At 48.2% G+C, this 15,081-nt stretch overlaps 1 protein-coding gene across 1 annotated transcript; it reads left to right on the top strand.

Annotated features, from left to right (window-relative positions):
* Positions 1 to 460: 460 nt before the first annotated feature.
* On the top strand, positions 461 to 9,901 carry GHRH (growth hormone releasing hormone). Its single transcript, XM_019972848.2, has 5 exons — positions 461 to 533; positions 4,751 to 4,851; positions 5,119 to 5,223; positions 7,471 to 7,590; positions 9,763 to 9,901. Exons 2-5 carry the CDS (start codon positions 4,772 to 4,774, stop codon positions 9,776 to 9,778), a joined length of 321 nt encoding a protein of 106 aa, XP_019828407.1. The 5' UTR covers positions 461 to 533; positions 4,751 to 4,771; the 3' UTR covers positions 9,779 to 9,901.
* The last annotated feature ends 5,180 nt before the right edge of the window (positions 9,902 to 15,081 follow it).

The raw sequence follows: 15,081 nt of genomic DNA, 5'->3' as shown, positions 1-15,081 counted from the left end.
GAGGACCATTTTGATAATTGGGCGACAAGGGAAATGGCAAACAACTCTCCTCACTAAGGGGAGAAAAAAACACTTTCGTCCGTAAAGTTGACTGTCGTCAAGTGAAATAAAGTTGCACACGGACAAAACAAGATTATGTGAACTTTTTAAAAGGCTCATTTAATTTCAGAGAGTAAATGAACCCTTGGCTGTCTCACTGTTAGGAGTACTCCAGTTATTAGATGAGCAGTATTAGACGCTTCCTCTGGGAATAATGTTATAACTTCTCGCTCTGTCCTTTCTCTCCAAGATAAAGTTTGATATGAATCTTCATTTGCAAGGGGCAAAACCTCTCTCCCCTATTAGGTTTTGTCAGTGTGATGCTAAAAATGATCCTTTGGCGGACTTGTGAGTAATTGACCCTCTGACGCTAACAACGCCCAGGCAAATAAAGGTATAATTGGTGGGAGCGCCACGCAGCCGCTGGAGCAGACGCCGAGGCCCGTGGAGCTGGAGCGACCTCTCACTGCAGAGGAAGACCTGCCACCTTGGAGGTGAGCGGGCAAGGGGCGGGGGGTGGCCCTGGGGGCTGGACTGGATGGGAGTGAGAACATTGAGCTGCTCACCAACTCAGAGGCCCCACGTTCAAGAGGCCCACTGCCATCCTCTCTGCCCCTGGACTGGTGAGTACATTTGAGGCCCCTTGTTAGGGGCTCGGGAATATGCTTTGAACGGTGGGTACCATTTTGAGGTTGTCTTGAATGCTTGAACCTCAGTCCATGGGGTAGTAGCAGCAGACAGGTGCCAGGTGGGCTGTCAGGGGCAGATGAGGTCTCCGTGCTTTTTCAAGGGTGTGCCAGGTGGGCTTCCAGGACAAATGCATCACCTGGCAAGATTCTCCTGTCAAGCACGGGATTCTGCCATGGACTACAGCTTCCCTGGTGGCTCAGATGGTAAAGAATCTGCCTGCAATGTGGGAGACCCAGGTTTGATCCCTGGATCAGCAAGATCTCCTGGAGAAGGGAATGGCTACCCACTACAGTATTCTTACCTGAAAAACCCCATGGACAGAGGAGTCTGGGGGCTACAGTCCATGGGGTTGTACAGAGTTGGACGCGACTGAGCGACTGACACTTTCCAAGTGGCTGTGCAAATCAGTACCTTGCACTGATCACTCAGAACTGATTCAACGTAATTGCCTGGAAATTGATAATATTTTGCTTTCTTGTGCAATTGTAGCTGTGCGCCTTACTTTAGGTTTTAGACACGATTATCTGCCCTTGGAGTACTCCATTACCCCCCGTTTGTCTCTCAACCCAGCATTCAATGATCCTAAAGTATTTGTATCTTTTATCACAAGCCGCCTCGAACCCTTTCTGGAAGAAGGTGAGGTGTTCTTTTGAATGACCATTCAAGATGCTTCTTCATGAATAACTTAGATCTCCTTTGACTTGGAACACTAGCGGTGAAACAGTTTATAAAGTGAATCAGGACATCATTGCTTTAGGGTTCTTAAATTACATAGCAGAAGATTTAAAAGAGGTAAAAGATTGTTTGTTTTTTTTCCAGAAGTTCAAAAGTGGCCTTGCTGGATTTGTACTTGAGACCTTACCTCTGTTGTTAACTGAAAGTTTGTCTGCAGAATTCTTGGAGCATTCCTGGCATGAAGTCTGGCAAAATGTGCCAACTAATGTAGATTAAGTGCCCATTTATCCTGAGTCCAGACGACCTCAAATATATCTAATCACGGAATTAGTTTGTAAGCATGGTGGAGAGCTAACTGATACACATAATGACAGCCGATAAATCCTAAAATGCCTTCAGAACCATCCAGGAGGTGTTGATGGTGTTCTTGGACTCATGCTTGATTTAATTCAGTGAATTCTAGTTTCTTAGACTCGCCCTGTGGAAGCTGTCTGCCACGACCACTTTTTTATTCCTAGCGGCACAATCTATCCTCATCATACCAGCAACTGGATGATTCTTGTTGTTTTCCCTCTTTGTCCAATGGGATTTTGTAACCCCGTGGAGTAGCTTATCACTGGTCAGAAGTTACAATGGTGTTTTGACCCATCCCTGGGGTACGTGGTTTTGGGTGAATGTTGTGCTTCTTGGTTGACCAGATTATGAGGTTGCCCAGCCTCCCTCTGAATGATCTGGGGTTACTGGCTTTCCTGTGACTTGACTCCCAAAGTCTGCCAATCTCAGGTTATTTTCAGCTCCCCAAACCCCTGCTGTGCACAGGGACAGGCCAGCCAAGCAGGTGTTCCTGTCTGTCCCCCTTGTCTCCTCCCCAGAGACTCAGTAACAAAGAGCAAACGCTTTCGGTCTTCTCAGAACTGCTTTCCATGTGCAGGGGATGAATTCTGGAGCGCCACCATGAATAGGGAGCCCTGTGAATAGGGGATTGTATCAAAGAGGCTGCCGCGCAGAGCAGGAGGCCCATTCTAAAGTGCCCACTCTGCGACTAATTTGATGGAGGACCATGGAAAAAAAGCCCTTCTCTCTGGGTTCATTTCGTTGGCTGTCTAAAACTAGAGCTCGTGATACCTGCTCCCGAGGGCGAGTGTGAGGGTGGGCTGTGAGGGACAGGGGGGCCCAGGGGCTGGGAATCCCTGGGAGAAGGGGTAAGCGTTGGAGAGGCTGAGATGGCGCTTAGGCCAAAAACAGGGGTTTGGGCTTTGCCCTGGAGGGAGTGGAATGCCAAGGGCTTCTGAGAGGTGAGAGAGGTGATTGCGAGCTTGGATGTGCTCAGGTCATTGAAAGAGCAGCTGGAAAGAAGGCAAGAAAGCCCAGACTGCAGCTGGGAGACAGAAAAAGTAGTGGTCATGTCAAGGAGACCCCTTTGCTCCCAAAGATCTCCCTGTTTAGGAGACTCCAGCAGAGGAGCAGGTCTAGAAAAGAGAGATGGGTGTGATAATGTGTGATGAGGACAGAAAGCTAAAGATCCTTGGTCTGGGGAGCCAAGGTCTACATCAGGTGCAAAACGCATCTAAAGGGCTCATCGTGTGGTTAAAGGTACAGAAGGTCTGGGAGGCACAGCTGGTGGATGTCAAAGGCGAGGCCATGGTCTCATCTTTTCTCTAGCCCCGATCCTTACCAGAGTGGTAAAAGCTTAACAAATATTTGCAGGATAAGGGGACTTGGACTTGACACAATGGGAAAAGCTTCCAAACAGGAAAAGCTGCCTGGAAGTAGGACACACTGGCTTGGAGGTAGTGAGCTCCCTGTCACTCACAGTGTTTGAGCTGAAGCTGGACCATAGGCTGTTGGGGGGAGGGGGATGGAGGGGAGCACATCAAAGAGGAGGCTCGCGTTTGAGATCTGGATGGCTGCTCGCTCCCTCCAGCTCTGGGGGTGCAAGGGTCTCAGGCAGCAGTGAACAGTCCGCAGGGATGCTTCCTGGGATCTCAAGGCCTCCCGGGTTTAGTCCAGATCCCAGTGTCTGGGAGACGGAGGGTGATACCCTAAGAGGAGAAGTGAGCCCAGGGATGGAAGTGGATTCCTCCTGGGCTGCCCCACCTGCCAGAAATCCCTTCTGAGCAGGACCTGCCGGAAATGGAGACACTCAGGGAGATGGTGGGCCGTGAGTTGTCTCTTGCCCTTTCCAGGGCCGGCCAAGCATCTGGAGGGGTCTGTATGCCCCTAGAGGGGACATCTGGCTGACAGGGGGTGCCTCTTGGAGATGGGAAGTCCTGACCCTGAGGTGACTGAGTCTCCCTGAGCCCAGCGGTTTCCACCCCGCAGTCTGGGTTGATAGCAGAACATGGCCCTAGCAGAGGCGGCTCTGTCCCCCGTAGACTATTCTTCCTAATTGCTGAGAATGGTGTCAGCAGGCCCCCATTAAGAATAATTACATGATCTATGAGATGGTTCTGCCACCGGGCTCCCCAGGTCCCTGGTCTCTTCCAGGGCTAAAACTCTTAGACAAAATCTAAACTTCTGGAGCAAGAGGCACAGCCATTCTCCCTTCCCTCCAACTCCACACAAGACAAGACAGCCTGCCCTCTGAACAGGTCCTCAGAGCAGAGGTGCGTGAAGAATACCCCCTGTGCCAACCACTCACGTCAGCCGCCTCATCTCAGTTCATGCTCACATGACCCTAGGCAGTAGGTCCAGTTATCGAGTCCATTTTGTGGATAGAGAAACTGAGGTCTGGAAAGGAGAAGCCCCTAGTCCTGGGATGCACAGCTAGTGATGACCAAGCCTGGATGTGAACTTGGGTTTTTCTGACTCAGAGCCTGAGCTGTCAGCTCCACTCAACGCTGTCAGTGCCACACTGGGCAGGGGAGGACTTAGGCAAATATGAGAAGCTGTTTGCTCCTCCCCCACTCCAGTCTTCTCGCCTGAAGAATCCCCACGGACAGAGGAGCCTGGTGGGTCGCAAAGTGTCGGACGCAACTGAATCGATTTAGCACATATTATTATATTATTCCTTGCTGAGGCCTGAGTCCCACGTAGAATGCCCTGTAGGAAGCGGTAGTTTCACCATTGTCTTTCATTGTATGTTCAACCCTGTGAGGTCAGCGGCATAGCCTTATCATGACCATTTTACAGATGGAGAAAATGAGGCCAGAGTTTGTGACTGGCAGAGGCAGAACTTGAACCCAGGTGTGTCAGACTTCGAGCCTGCTCTGTCTTCCCTACCCCACAGCTTCCAAAAGACAAGGATCATAGCTCTCACGGACCAGGCTGAGGGCCAGAGCTAGCAGAGGGCATCTCAGTGTCTATGGCTATGCCTGACCTTTTCTTCCTGTCTGTCATTTCCCAGGTACCAGCACAGGGGTGAAGGATGCTGCTCTGGGTGTTCTTCCTCGTGACCCTCACCCTCAGCAGCGGCTCCCACGGTTCCCTGCCTTCCCAGCCTCTCAGGTAAGCAGTTCTGAGAAGAGAAGCAAGAGAGGCCCTTTGAGGATGCAGACTCGAGCTGGTCCCCAGCTGGGTCCTCAGGCAGCCTCCCTTGCTCATCTCTGGGAGGGTGGCAGACTGAGCCCCAGAGAGGTCACCACCCAGCCCTGGTTCCAGCCCTCTCTGGGGACGAGCAGGGCAAGAGGCGACAGAAAGACCTCACAGAGACCAAGTGAGCACAGTCCCCTGGGCCTCCCACCTCACCCTTTGACCTCTGACTCCTTCTACTAGGATTCCACGGTACGCAGATGCCATCTTCACTAACAGCTACCGGAAGGTTCTGGGCCAGCTGTCTGCCCGCAAGCTACTCCAGGATATCATGAACAGGCAGCAGGGGTGAGCCAGCGTTCTCGTGACTTCTCCCTGCACCCTCGGTTCATCATGATTTGGAGGAACCAAGTCTGGTGTCTTCGCTTGCACAGCAGCTGTCACTTCTGGACTTGCCAGGGCAGAAGGGCTCCAGTGTCAAACCTTGTCTTAACCCTTAACTGATAAGTGATCATTGAGCATAGATGCTTGTCCCTGAGTTGGGCTCCAGTAGTAACACTGACAGCAGTCACCACTTGACTGACTCTACCAGAAAAAAAGACTTTGCACTGGTTCATCAATATACAACCTGGCACAGTGCATAGCAAGCCCTTGGCAGTGTCAGCCATTATGCTCAGGTTCTTATGTGCTGTTTCCAACAACTTTACAAAGGATGTCCTCTTACCCCCATCACACAGAAGTTACATTAATAGCTTCTAAAGGACACACAGCAATGAGTGGCAAAATTAGCATCCAATCAGCCTGACTGCCTAAACATGTTTTAATTTTCATTTTGAAAAAATTCCAAACTTACAGAGAAGTTGCAGAAATAGTACAAAGGGCTTTAACATGCCCTGCTCTAAGAGTCAACAATTCCTAATATTTTTTTACTATATTTGCTTACTCCATATCTGGGGCTTCCCTGATGACTCAGTGGTAAAGAATCTGCCTGCAATGCAGAAGATGCAGGTTCCATCCCTGGGTCAGGAAGATTCCCTGGCGGAGGAAATGGCAACCGACTCCATTATTCTTGCCTGGAGAATCCCATGGACAGAGGAGCCTGGCAGGCTACAGTCCATGGGGTTGCAGAGTCAGACATGACTGAGCATGTATACACACACACACACATTCTCTTTCTCTCTCTCTCTCTCTCTCTCTCTCTCTCTCTCTGCTGCTGCTAAGTCGCTTCAGTCGTGTCCGACTCTGTGTGACCCCATAGACTGCAGCCCACCAGGCTCCCCCGTCCCTGGGATTCTCCAGGCAAGAACACTGGAGTGGGTTGCCATTTCCTTCTCCAGTGCATGAAAGTAAAAGTGAAAGTGAAGTCGCTCAGTTGTGTCCGACTCCCAGCGACCCCATGGACTGCAGCCTACCAGGCTCCTCTGTCCGTGGGATTTTCCAGGCAAGAGAACTGGAGTGGGGTGCCATTGCCTTCTCCATTCTCTCTCTCTCTCTCTCTCTATATATATATATATATATATGGGTAGATACAGGTCTAGACATATGTACACAAACTCAGGTATGATTATGAGTATTATTGTTTTGCTGAACCATTTAAGAGTGAATTATAGTCATCATGACCCTTTATCCTTAAGTTCTTTTGTGTGTCTCCTCTAATAGCTAATCAAAGGATACTCTCTTATATAATCACAGTATAATTATCACTTAGAGTCCATATTTAAATTTCACTAGTTGTCCCAAAATATCCTTTATAAAAATTTTAAAATATTTTTGGCTGTGTGAGGTCTTAGTTGTAGCACGCAGGCTCTTCCATTGTGCCGCGTGGACTCTCTGGCTGTGGCACATGGGCTTAGGAACTGTGGTGCTTGGGCTCAGTTGCTCTGTGGCATGTAGGATCTTAGTTCCCCCATCAGGGATTGAGCTCATGTTGCCTACATTGCAAGGTGGATTCTTAGCCACTGGACCACCAGGGAAGTCCCTGTAACAATTACTGATCTTCCTCATCCAGGACTCAGTCCAGCCCCAATTGGCATTTAGTTTCTTTTAGTCTGGATCAGTTCCTCAGTCTTTATGACACAGACATTTTTTATTAGTAAAGGGCAGTTCTTCATAGAATGTCCCTCATATTGGGCTTGCCGGGTGCTTCCTCATGAATAGATTCACATTATGCAACAGAGGTAATGCGTCCTTCTCGGTGCATCCTGCCGGGAGGCGCGTGTTGTCCAGTTGTCCCATTGGTGATCACTTGTAACCCATTGGAACCCATTGGTGATGGTAACTTTGATCACTTGTGTAACACGACGGCTGCCAGGTTTCTCCTCTGTTAACATCTTCTCCTTTGTGCTTAATAAGTCATCTGTGGGAAGATATTTTGCAAATGTGTACTTCACAGCCTATAGTCTTCACTCCTATACACACTGCCTTCTTAAACGCTGCTGAGTCTAATTCAGCTGGGTGCAAGAGTCTATGCCAGATATCGCAATAGGCCGAGGGATGCACCCCCGCTCTGCTCCCTTTGCCCTGAACTTTCCTAGGCCTCCTCCACTTCCTACTCAAACAGCAACTTCTGTTGTTCCTCTTTTTCTAATCAAACAGAGAGAGAAACCAGGAGCAAGGAGCAAAGGTACGGCTTGGCCGTCAGGTGGACGGCGTGTGGACAGACCAACAGCAGATGGCACTGGAGAGCACCTTGGTGAGCCTGCTGCAGGAGCGCAGGTGGGAATATGTGTGTGTGCACAAGTGTGAAGGTGTGCACAAGTGTGTATTGAGGGACCTCAGAGGCTTCTGTCCCCAAGGGTAGCCAGGAAAAGGACTTTCCTCCTCTCCAAGAAAACTGGGAACGAGGTCCGTTCTTCCATACATCAAGAACCGGAAGAAGGGGGGACATGTGTGATGGAGTCTGGCTCTCATCCACTCCTGTATCTCCAGTGGAGCCAGAGGCCAGCCTCAGTGTCTGTGTCCAGAAATGTCCCTCACTCATGAGTCCTGGGGATAGGACCCAGGAATCTGAATTTGAACGAGAGTCCCAGGGGACTCTGATGCTCCTAGTCTGAGATGCATGCCCTGGATCCCTTGCCAAGTTCATCAAACTGTAAAATCAAAGGGAGACCAGCCCCTCCCAACACCCTTGGGTAGAGGACTGTGAGTAGTGCTTGTGAGAGGGAGAGATGGGAATGAGTCGCTCCCCAGCTCCCTGACCCTCACAATCCTAGGAGGAGTCAGGGAAGATCAGGAGTGAGTTTTCCCATTTTACAGAGGAGGAAAACTGAGGCAAAGAAGAAGAAGTAGCTAGCCCCAAGTCAGGGACTAGGCAGGCCCAAGACCTGCCTTTCTTCCCCAGAGCCCTTCACACGAACTCCATTTCTTCAAAACGACACGACTGTTTGCAGAAACTGTGCTGTATTTTAGAGCCCGATTTTTGAACTGTGAGCACAACCATGCCCCAGCGTGACTCTGCCAGACACCTCCAGCCCAAACTATTAAGCAAATCCAGTTCCCAGCAGAGTTCTCCGTGTGCCCCCTCGCCTTCTTCCCAGCCTGATTAGACACCGAGAGCTCAGAGATCTGGCCAAGTATTGTCCTGGGGAGATGCAAGCCGCAGCAGGCGGACAGGCAGAGCGTAGCAGAGGTGAGAACCAACCCCGGAGGCAGGATGGACACCTGAGCCCCAGGTCTGCTTGTGCAGCCAAGTCTTTGCACACAGCCAGTCATCTTCCCCGTTCCCACCTCTGTGAAGGGAGCAGATTTGCTCCAATGACCACCAAGGTCCTGGAGGATAGAATTCTTTTTTTAAATAAATGTCCCTAGAGAATAATGCCTCCCCCCTCCACACCGTCCCAGCCCCGTGCCTCTCATGCTGGGATTAGGTCACTATTCACCTGCTTCAGGGCTCCCACCAGGCCCCAGTGGGGTAGAGTGGCCCCAAGGAGGGCCACGTCCTAAGAATGCAGGCTTGGTTCCTGCAGGTTAAAAGCTAGAGGCTTCACAGAGCTGAAAGTCCTAGAGCGGCAGGAAGGCCCCAGAGGTTGCCCCAGCCATTGTTCCCCCTCCAGCTCAACTGTTGCAAATCCCAGGACATGAGGCGGGGGCGGGGGGGGGGGGGGCGGTGCTGAGAAAACAGAACTGCTGAATGAATTCTTACATTAATACGTTAAGAGTAGAATGATTTGGCAGTTAGCAGCCTTTCATACCCACCATGCTTTATGTCCATATAACAGTCCTCTAAGTTAATAAGTTCAGGTTTCTCCATCTTCCCAGCTCTTAAAAGTCATCCAGGGACTTCCCTGGTGGTCCAGTGGTTAAGACTTCACCTTCCAATGCAGGGGGCATGGGTTCAATTCCTGGTCTGGGAAATAAGATTCCATATGCCTTGTGGCCAAAACATGAAAACATAAAACAGAAGCAATATTGTAACTAATTCAGTAAAGTCTTCTAAAATGGTCCATATAAAAAAAAATCTTAAAAAACAAAAAGTCATCCAAAGATGGCCAGGCTCTGGGCTGAGGGGACGGCCATGGATGGGCCAGTCTTGGTTTCTGCTCTCATGGAATTCATAACACACTGAAGTAGACAGAAATTAAACAAGTACGTGCACAGTGGATTATTTAATTTGTGATAAATGGTAAGGGATGTGGTGAACGTGTGTGCTGGAAAGAATGACCTCATCTACCCCTGTTTGGGAGTTAGAAGTGGCTTCTTCAAGGGCCAGTGATTGCCCAGGCTCTCATTAGGAGTGGGTTGGGAGAGCTGGGGCTAAGACTGAGGTCATCTTGGGAGTCGGTCAGTCTCAACATTGGAGTCACGGTCACCCTAGTTCCAAGTGTCCTGTCCTACCTTGCCTTGGTTTCGGTGCCCCCAGACTAAGCTTTATCTTTCTTTCTGCAATAGGAATTCCCAAGGATGAAGATTCTGCCTCTATTTTCTGCTCCCTGCAGCTGAGACACAACTGCATCCGGTTAATCCTTTTAAATTTCTGACCTACTTTTTCCTTTATAAATACAATAAAGTTCCCCCATACTGGTCTGCATTTCAATTTTCTTTTATCTTCAGCCTAATTTTTTCACATCTTACAGAGTTCCATTTCCCAAAGTGGTATTACAAGCTTTTTTTTTTTTTTTTTTAAAGCTAACATTTACCAAACACTCAGAGTGCCAGCTGGGCAGCTTCACGTGTAGAACCTCATAGACTCCCTACACAGCCTAACAGGAGGTACTGGCATCATTCTCATTTCACAGATGAGGAACCGAGGCACAGAAGGGTGAAGTGAATTGCCATGGTCACTGCCAACAAGGAGAGAGCTGGGATTCAACTATAGGGGACCCAGCCCAGAAGTGGGCTCTTAACCATATTCGACTACTCTGAGCCCAAGTCATCCTTCATCCACTGGTGACTCATCCACCTATGAGCAATGCCATTTATTCACTCAACAAACGTTTCTAGAGATCCCACTATGTGCCAAGTGCTGTGCTAGGCAAACAAAGCCGCTGGCCTCATAGAGCTTACGTTCGTTCTTTCTTTTTGGTTGTGCTGGGTCTTCACTGCTGCATGGTCTTTCTCTAGTTGCTGAGAGCGGGGGCTACTTCAGTTGCAGTGTGTGGGCTCTCATCACAGTGGCTTCTCCCGTTACAGAGCTCAGGCTCTAGGGGGCACAGGCTTGTGTCATTGTGGCCACATGAGCTTAGCTGCTCCGAGGCATGTGGTATCTTCCCAAACTGGGGATCAAACCTGTGTTCCCTGCATTGCCAGGCGGATTCTTAACCACTGGACCACCAGGGAAGTCTAGCATAGAGCTTATATTCTAATGGGGGAAAGAATAATAAAAACAAGTAAATACAGAATTTGTAAGATGGTGGTGATTGCAAAGAGCAAAAAATTAAGGCAATGGGAGTACTGGAGGGGATAATTTAACCATAATGAATGAGTATGTGGTGCAGTGGTTAGGGAAGGCCTCTCTGATGAGGGACATTTGAATTAAGTCCCTCAAGAGTCGGCTTGAGGAGAATGACTCAGAGGAGGATGACTGGGTGAGGAACATTTTCAAAACAGTGAAAACCCAACACAAAGGCCCCTAGGCAAGAGTGTGGAGGGAGGAGGCGCAGGAGGCCGGTGTGGCTAGCCAGAACACAGTGAGGCTGAGAGCGGAGGAAGGGAGGCCAAGAGGGAGCGGGAGGCCAGCTCATGAGGAGGTCCTTGGAGGCCGTGGGAAGAACCAAAAGGATCTCTCAGCGAGATGGGAGCCACCGCAGAGTTTAAGCAGAAGAATGACATGATCTGACTCGCATTTACTGCCACTCTCAGAAAGGGTCAAATGCTGGATATATTCTCAGGGTAGATGGATAAGGTATGGGAACTGGAGAGGAGTTAAGAATAATTCCAAAGTTTGAGGCCTGAGCAACTGGAAGGACGGAATCGCCATTTAGGAGCTTTGGAGGTGGGGGGAGAATTAGGAGTTGGGGTTTAGACATGTTGAGTCTGAGATGGGCCCTTTAAAGTTGAGTCTGGGCCCTTTAAAGGCCCCAGTAGGGGGGCTGAGTAGGCACCAGGGTATGCAGGTCTGAAGCCAGGAGAGAGGTCTGGATAGCTGTCACCTTTTAGGTGGTCTATAAAGTCAGGAGATTAAAACTTTTTTTTTTCATTTTTTAACAAGAACTTACTATGCAGCACATGGAACTCTGTTCAAAATCATGTGGCAGCCTGGATGGATGGGGAGTTTAGGGCAGAATGGATACATGTACATGTATGGCTGAGCCCCTTTGCTGTTCACCTGAAACTATCACAACACTGTTAATTGACTACAATTCATACAAAATAAAAAGTTTAAAAAAAAGGAAAATAATATGAAAAATAGTATATATGTATAACTGAATCACTTTGCTGTACAGCAGAAATTAACACAACATTGTAAATCAACTACACTTTAATATAATTGTTTTAAAATTTAATTTAAATTTTAGAAATTAATTTTTTAAATTAAAATAACTTTTTTTTTTTAAAGAGAATCCCCTGGAAGTCCAATGGTTAGGGCTCAGTGCTTTCACTGCTGGGGCCCCAGGTTCAATCCCTAGTTGGGGAACTAAGATCTCATAAGCTGTGAGGTTGTAGCCTAAAAAAAAAATTTAAAAATAAAGTCAGGAGAGTGAGTTAGATCACCGAGAAAGAAGAACAGAATAGCAGAAGTACAAGGACTACCCCAGGGCACTCCGTATTTAAAGGCTGGAGGAAAGATGAGGAACCAGCAAAGGAGACTGAGAAAGAAAAAGCAGAAAGACTATGAGAGAAATTCCAGAAAGCAGTTCAAGAGAGTGATGGACTGTACCAAATGCCGCTGATGGGTCATCAGTTGAGAACCGAATGTGAAAATGATCGTGGAAGCCAATGATGACCTTGGCAAGAACAAATTGGGTGCATGGTGGAGGCAAAAGTCTGACTCTAGTGGGTTCAAGAGAAAATAGTCCGAGAGGGATCAGATCCGGAGAGTAGAGATCTGGCTGTACCGTATGGTGACCACTGAACACATGTGGCTGCTGAACACAAGATGTGGCTAATATCAACTGAGATGTGCTTTACATGGATTTCAAAGACAGTATGAAAGAAGAATACCAAATGTCTCATTCATGTTTTATATTGATTACCTATTAAAATAATATATCTGATAAGTTTGGTTAAAATAAAATATATTAAGCTTGATTTCACCTATTTCCTTCTTACCTTTTTATTGTGGTTACTAGACAATTTCAAATCACCTATGGAACTTGCAAGCCTGGTGCGCTGCATGCAGTCTGTGGGGTCACAGAGAGTGGGACACGACTTAGCAATTTAACAACAGCAAATGGGGCTTGCATTATATTTCTATTGGATGGCACTGGCAGAGTCAATTCTTTTGAGAAATTTTGCTATTAATATAAAGAGAAGCAGAGAGTTGAAGTCACTGTCCAGAGTTACCTTTGTCAGTGATTACCCAACTTTTTCTTTTCATGAACCATTTTACTTGGGCATATCCCAACACATTGCCTCTTTGAAGAATTGGTGACCTTGGGACTTCCTGGTGGTCCAGTGGCTAAGACTCCATGCTTCCAATGCAGGGGGCCTGGGTCTGATCCCTGATCAGAGAACTAGATCCTGGCATGCCACAAATAAGAGTTCACATGTCACAGTGCAACTAAAGACCCCAGATTCCGCAACTAAGACTCAGAGCTACTAAATAACTACATTTTTTTTTTAAAAAAGAATCTGTGCTTTCATTGCAGGGGCCACAGATTCCATCTCTGGTCGGAGAACTAGGATCCTGTATGCCCTGAGGCACGCACGGCCAAAAAAATAAGTAAATAAAAATAAAATTCAAAAATAATAATAAATAAAAAAAATTTTAAGTGAAATGTCTCGATGATGGGATGTGTGTTTGGATTAAAACCATGAAAATATTCACAGCATCTTAGAGTTGATGGGGACTCGGAGGTGAGCAATCTCCTCTCTGTCCTTTTCCGGTCTGAGACACGTCAGTGCTGGATCCGTGGGTCCGTCTCCCACACCGGGACCATAAAGCCAGCTTGGGGTTTCACAGCGTTCAGACCACCTGCTCTCCACAGTTTATCCTCCAAGAAAGAATGTGAAGCGTGGGAACGGCTCCACAGGGAGCCCGGGTGGCTCCACGGAGCAGACAATACCCACAATGGGGAACAAAAGACCCCTCCGGAGGAGAAGGCTGGCCTCTGAGGGCCGCAGTCCACTTCAACCAAGCCGAGCCGGCCACCAAGAACCTGCCAGGGGAGCAGAACAAAGGAGGCGGCTGCTGAATGGTGTCCAGCCCGACCCCCCTCCATCCCCCAGACCCACCTGCTCATCTCTTTCCTCCGCCTGTCCCCACAAAAGCAAAGACTGAGGGCTCTCTCAACTTCCAATTAGTTTTTCAAATGAAATAATGACCGCTGGGGCCCGCTGCTACTTGTGGGTTTCGAGGTGAATGCCGTTCGTTATAAAGGAAAAGACTGTGATGGCCACAATTCCGGTGCTTTATCTCCATTAACTACCACACTAATGGCGGCTTAAAGGACTTAACCGCTGCCCACAGAGGGGCTGGGAGCTTCCCGATCCCTTGAGGGTCCCACTTAAGATGAAGGGCTATTTTTATTATTTTTTTTTTGTCCTACAGCATGCTCTGATCAATGGAGGATTTGTTTCTTATGATAATCCCTTATGTTTGCATTAAAACTCACAAAGAGGTTCTCATCCATTGCTTCATGGACTCCCTACCACAGCCCTAGCGGGAGGGCAGAACAGAGGTAAGAGGTCAGGTCCTTCAGCTCGGAGGGGTCAAAGCTGATTCCAGGACAGTGCCCTTGTGTTGTTCCAAGATGCCAGGCCCCTCAGGAAATGCTGGGGAAGCAAAGGAATTCAACCAAACAACAAAGAAACAAAAGGACCTAGTACAAACTGCTCCTGGGCCCCTGCTAACAACACAGGAAATAACAACAGTAATGTCTATACTAATCTGAGCAACCTCTGAGTCAGTGTCAGTGCCGGGCGCTCTGGTGTGTGTTTTGGATGTGACCTCATTTAACCCTTATAAAGCCCTCAGAGGTGTTATCCCATTTTCACTGATGGGAAACTAAGGCCCAGCGGGCTGAAGAAAGGTCAGTTGGATACTGACCTGCTGTGCTGCCTACTTGTGGGAGGCCAGGTCCAGGCACTACTGTAATGCCAAATGAAAAACAGAGCTGCATGGCAGTTAAAGTGGTAAAAACAGATTTTATCCAAGACTATTTCAACAGCGGGAAAGAAACCTCATATAGAAGTGGGCTCAATTCCGAATACAGTGTGGTCTACTGGGAATTGGTAGCCAAGGAGCAGGGTGGGGATCAGTGGATGGAAACTTACGAAGAGGATACAGCAGGGGTAAGGGGATTCTGGCTGAAGACAGACCAGGGAGATGAGACATCACCTGGGAGATGGTGGAGGGTGAGAATTCTGATCATATATCAGCGTGATCAGACGTGGAGGTGGGAGGGTCTGGTTAAACTGCTTAGCAGGATTCTTGCTAAAACTAGATCTTAAAAAAAAAGGCACATATAGGTGAAGGAGAAATTTCAGGAGCCTGGCTAAAGTTTGATCAAGCAAAGAATCTTTGCCAGTGGTGAATAATTTAAGCAACAAATCTGGTGTATGTCATAAGTCCTAGTAAAGAGTTAGGCCAGTTCTCAACTGCAGCCT

This window comes from Bos indicus, chromosome 13, assembly GCF_029378745.1.
Source record: "Bos indicus isolate NIAB-ARS_2022 breed Sahiwal x Tharparkar chromosome 13, NIAB-ARS_B.indTharparkar_mat_pri_1.0, whole genome shotgun sequence".
Taxonomy (NCBI): domain Eukaryota; kingdom Metazoa; phylum Chordata; class Mammalia; order Artiodactyla; family Bovidae; genus Bos; species Bos indicus.
This window is presented reverse-complemented; position numbering and strand designations above follow the sequence as displayed.

Excerpts from the sequence above, each read along its gene's own strand:
- GHRH (XM_019972848.2), top strand. The coding sequence starts at position 4,772 with ATGCTGCTCTGGGTGTTCTTCCTCGTGACCCTCACCCTCAGCAGCGGC. Across the intron at positions 4,852-5,118 it reads CTGCCTTCCCAGCCTCTCAG|GATTCCACGGTACGCAGATG; the intron begins GTAAGCAGTTCT and ends TCCTTCTACTAG. Across the intron at positions 5,224-7,470 it reads ATCATGAACAGGCAGCAGGG|AGAGAGAAACCAGGAGCAAG; the intron begins GTGAGCCAGCGT and ends CTAATCAAACAG.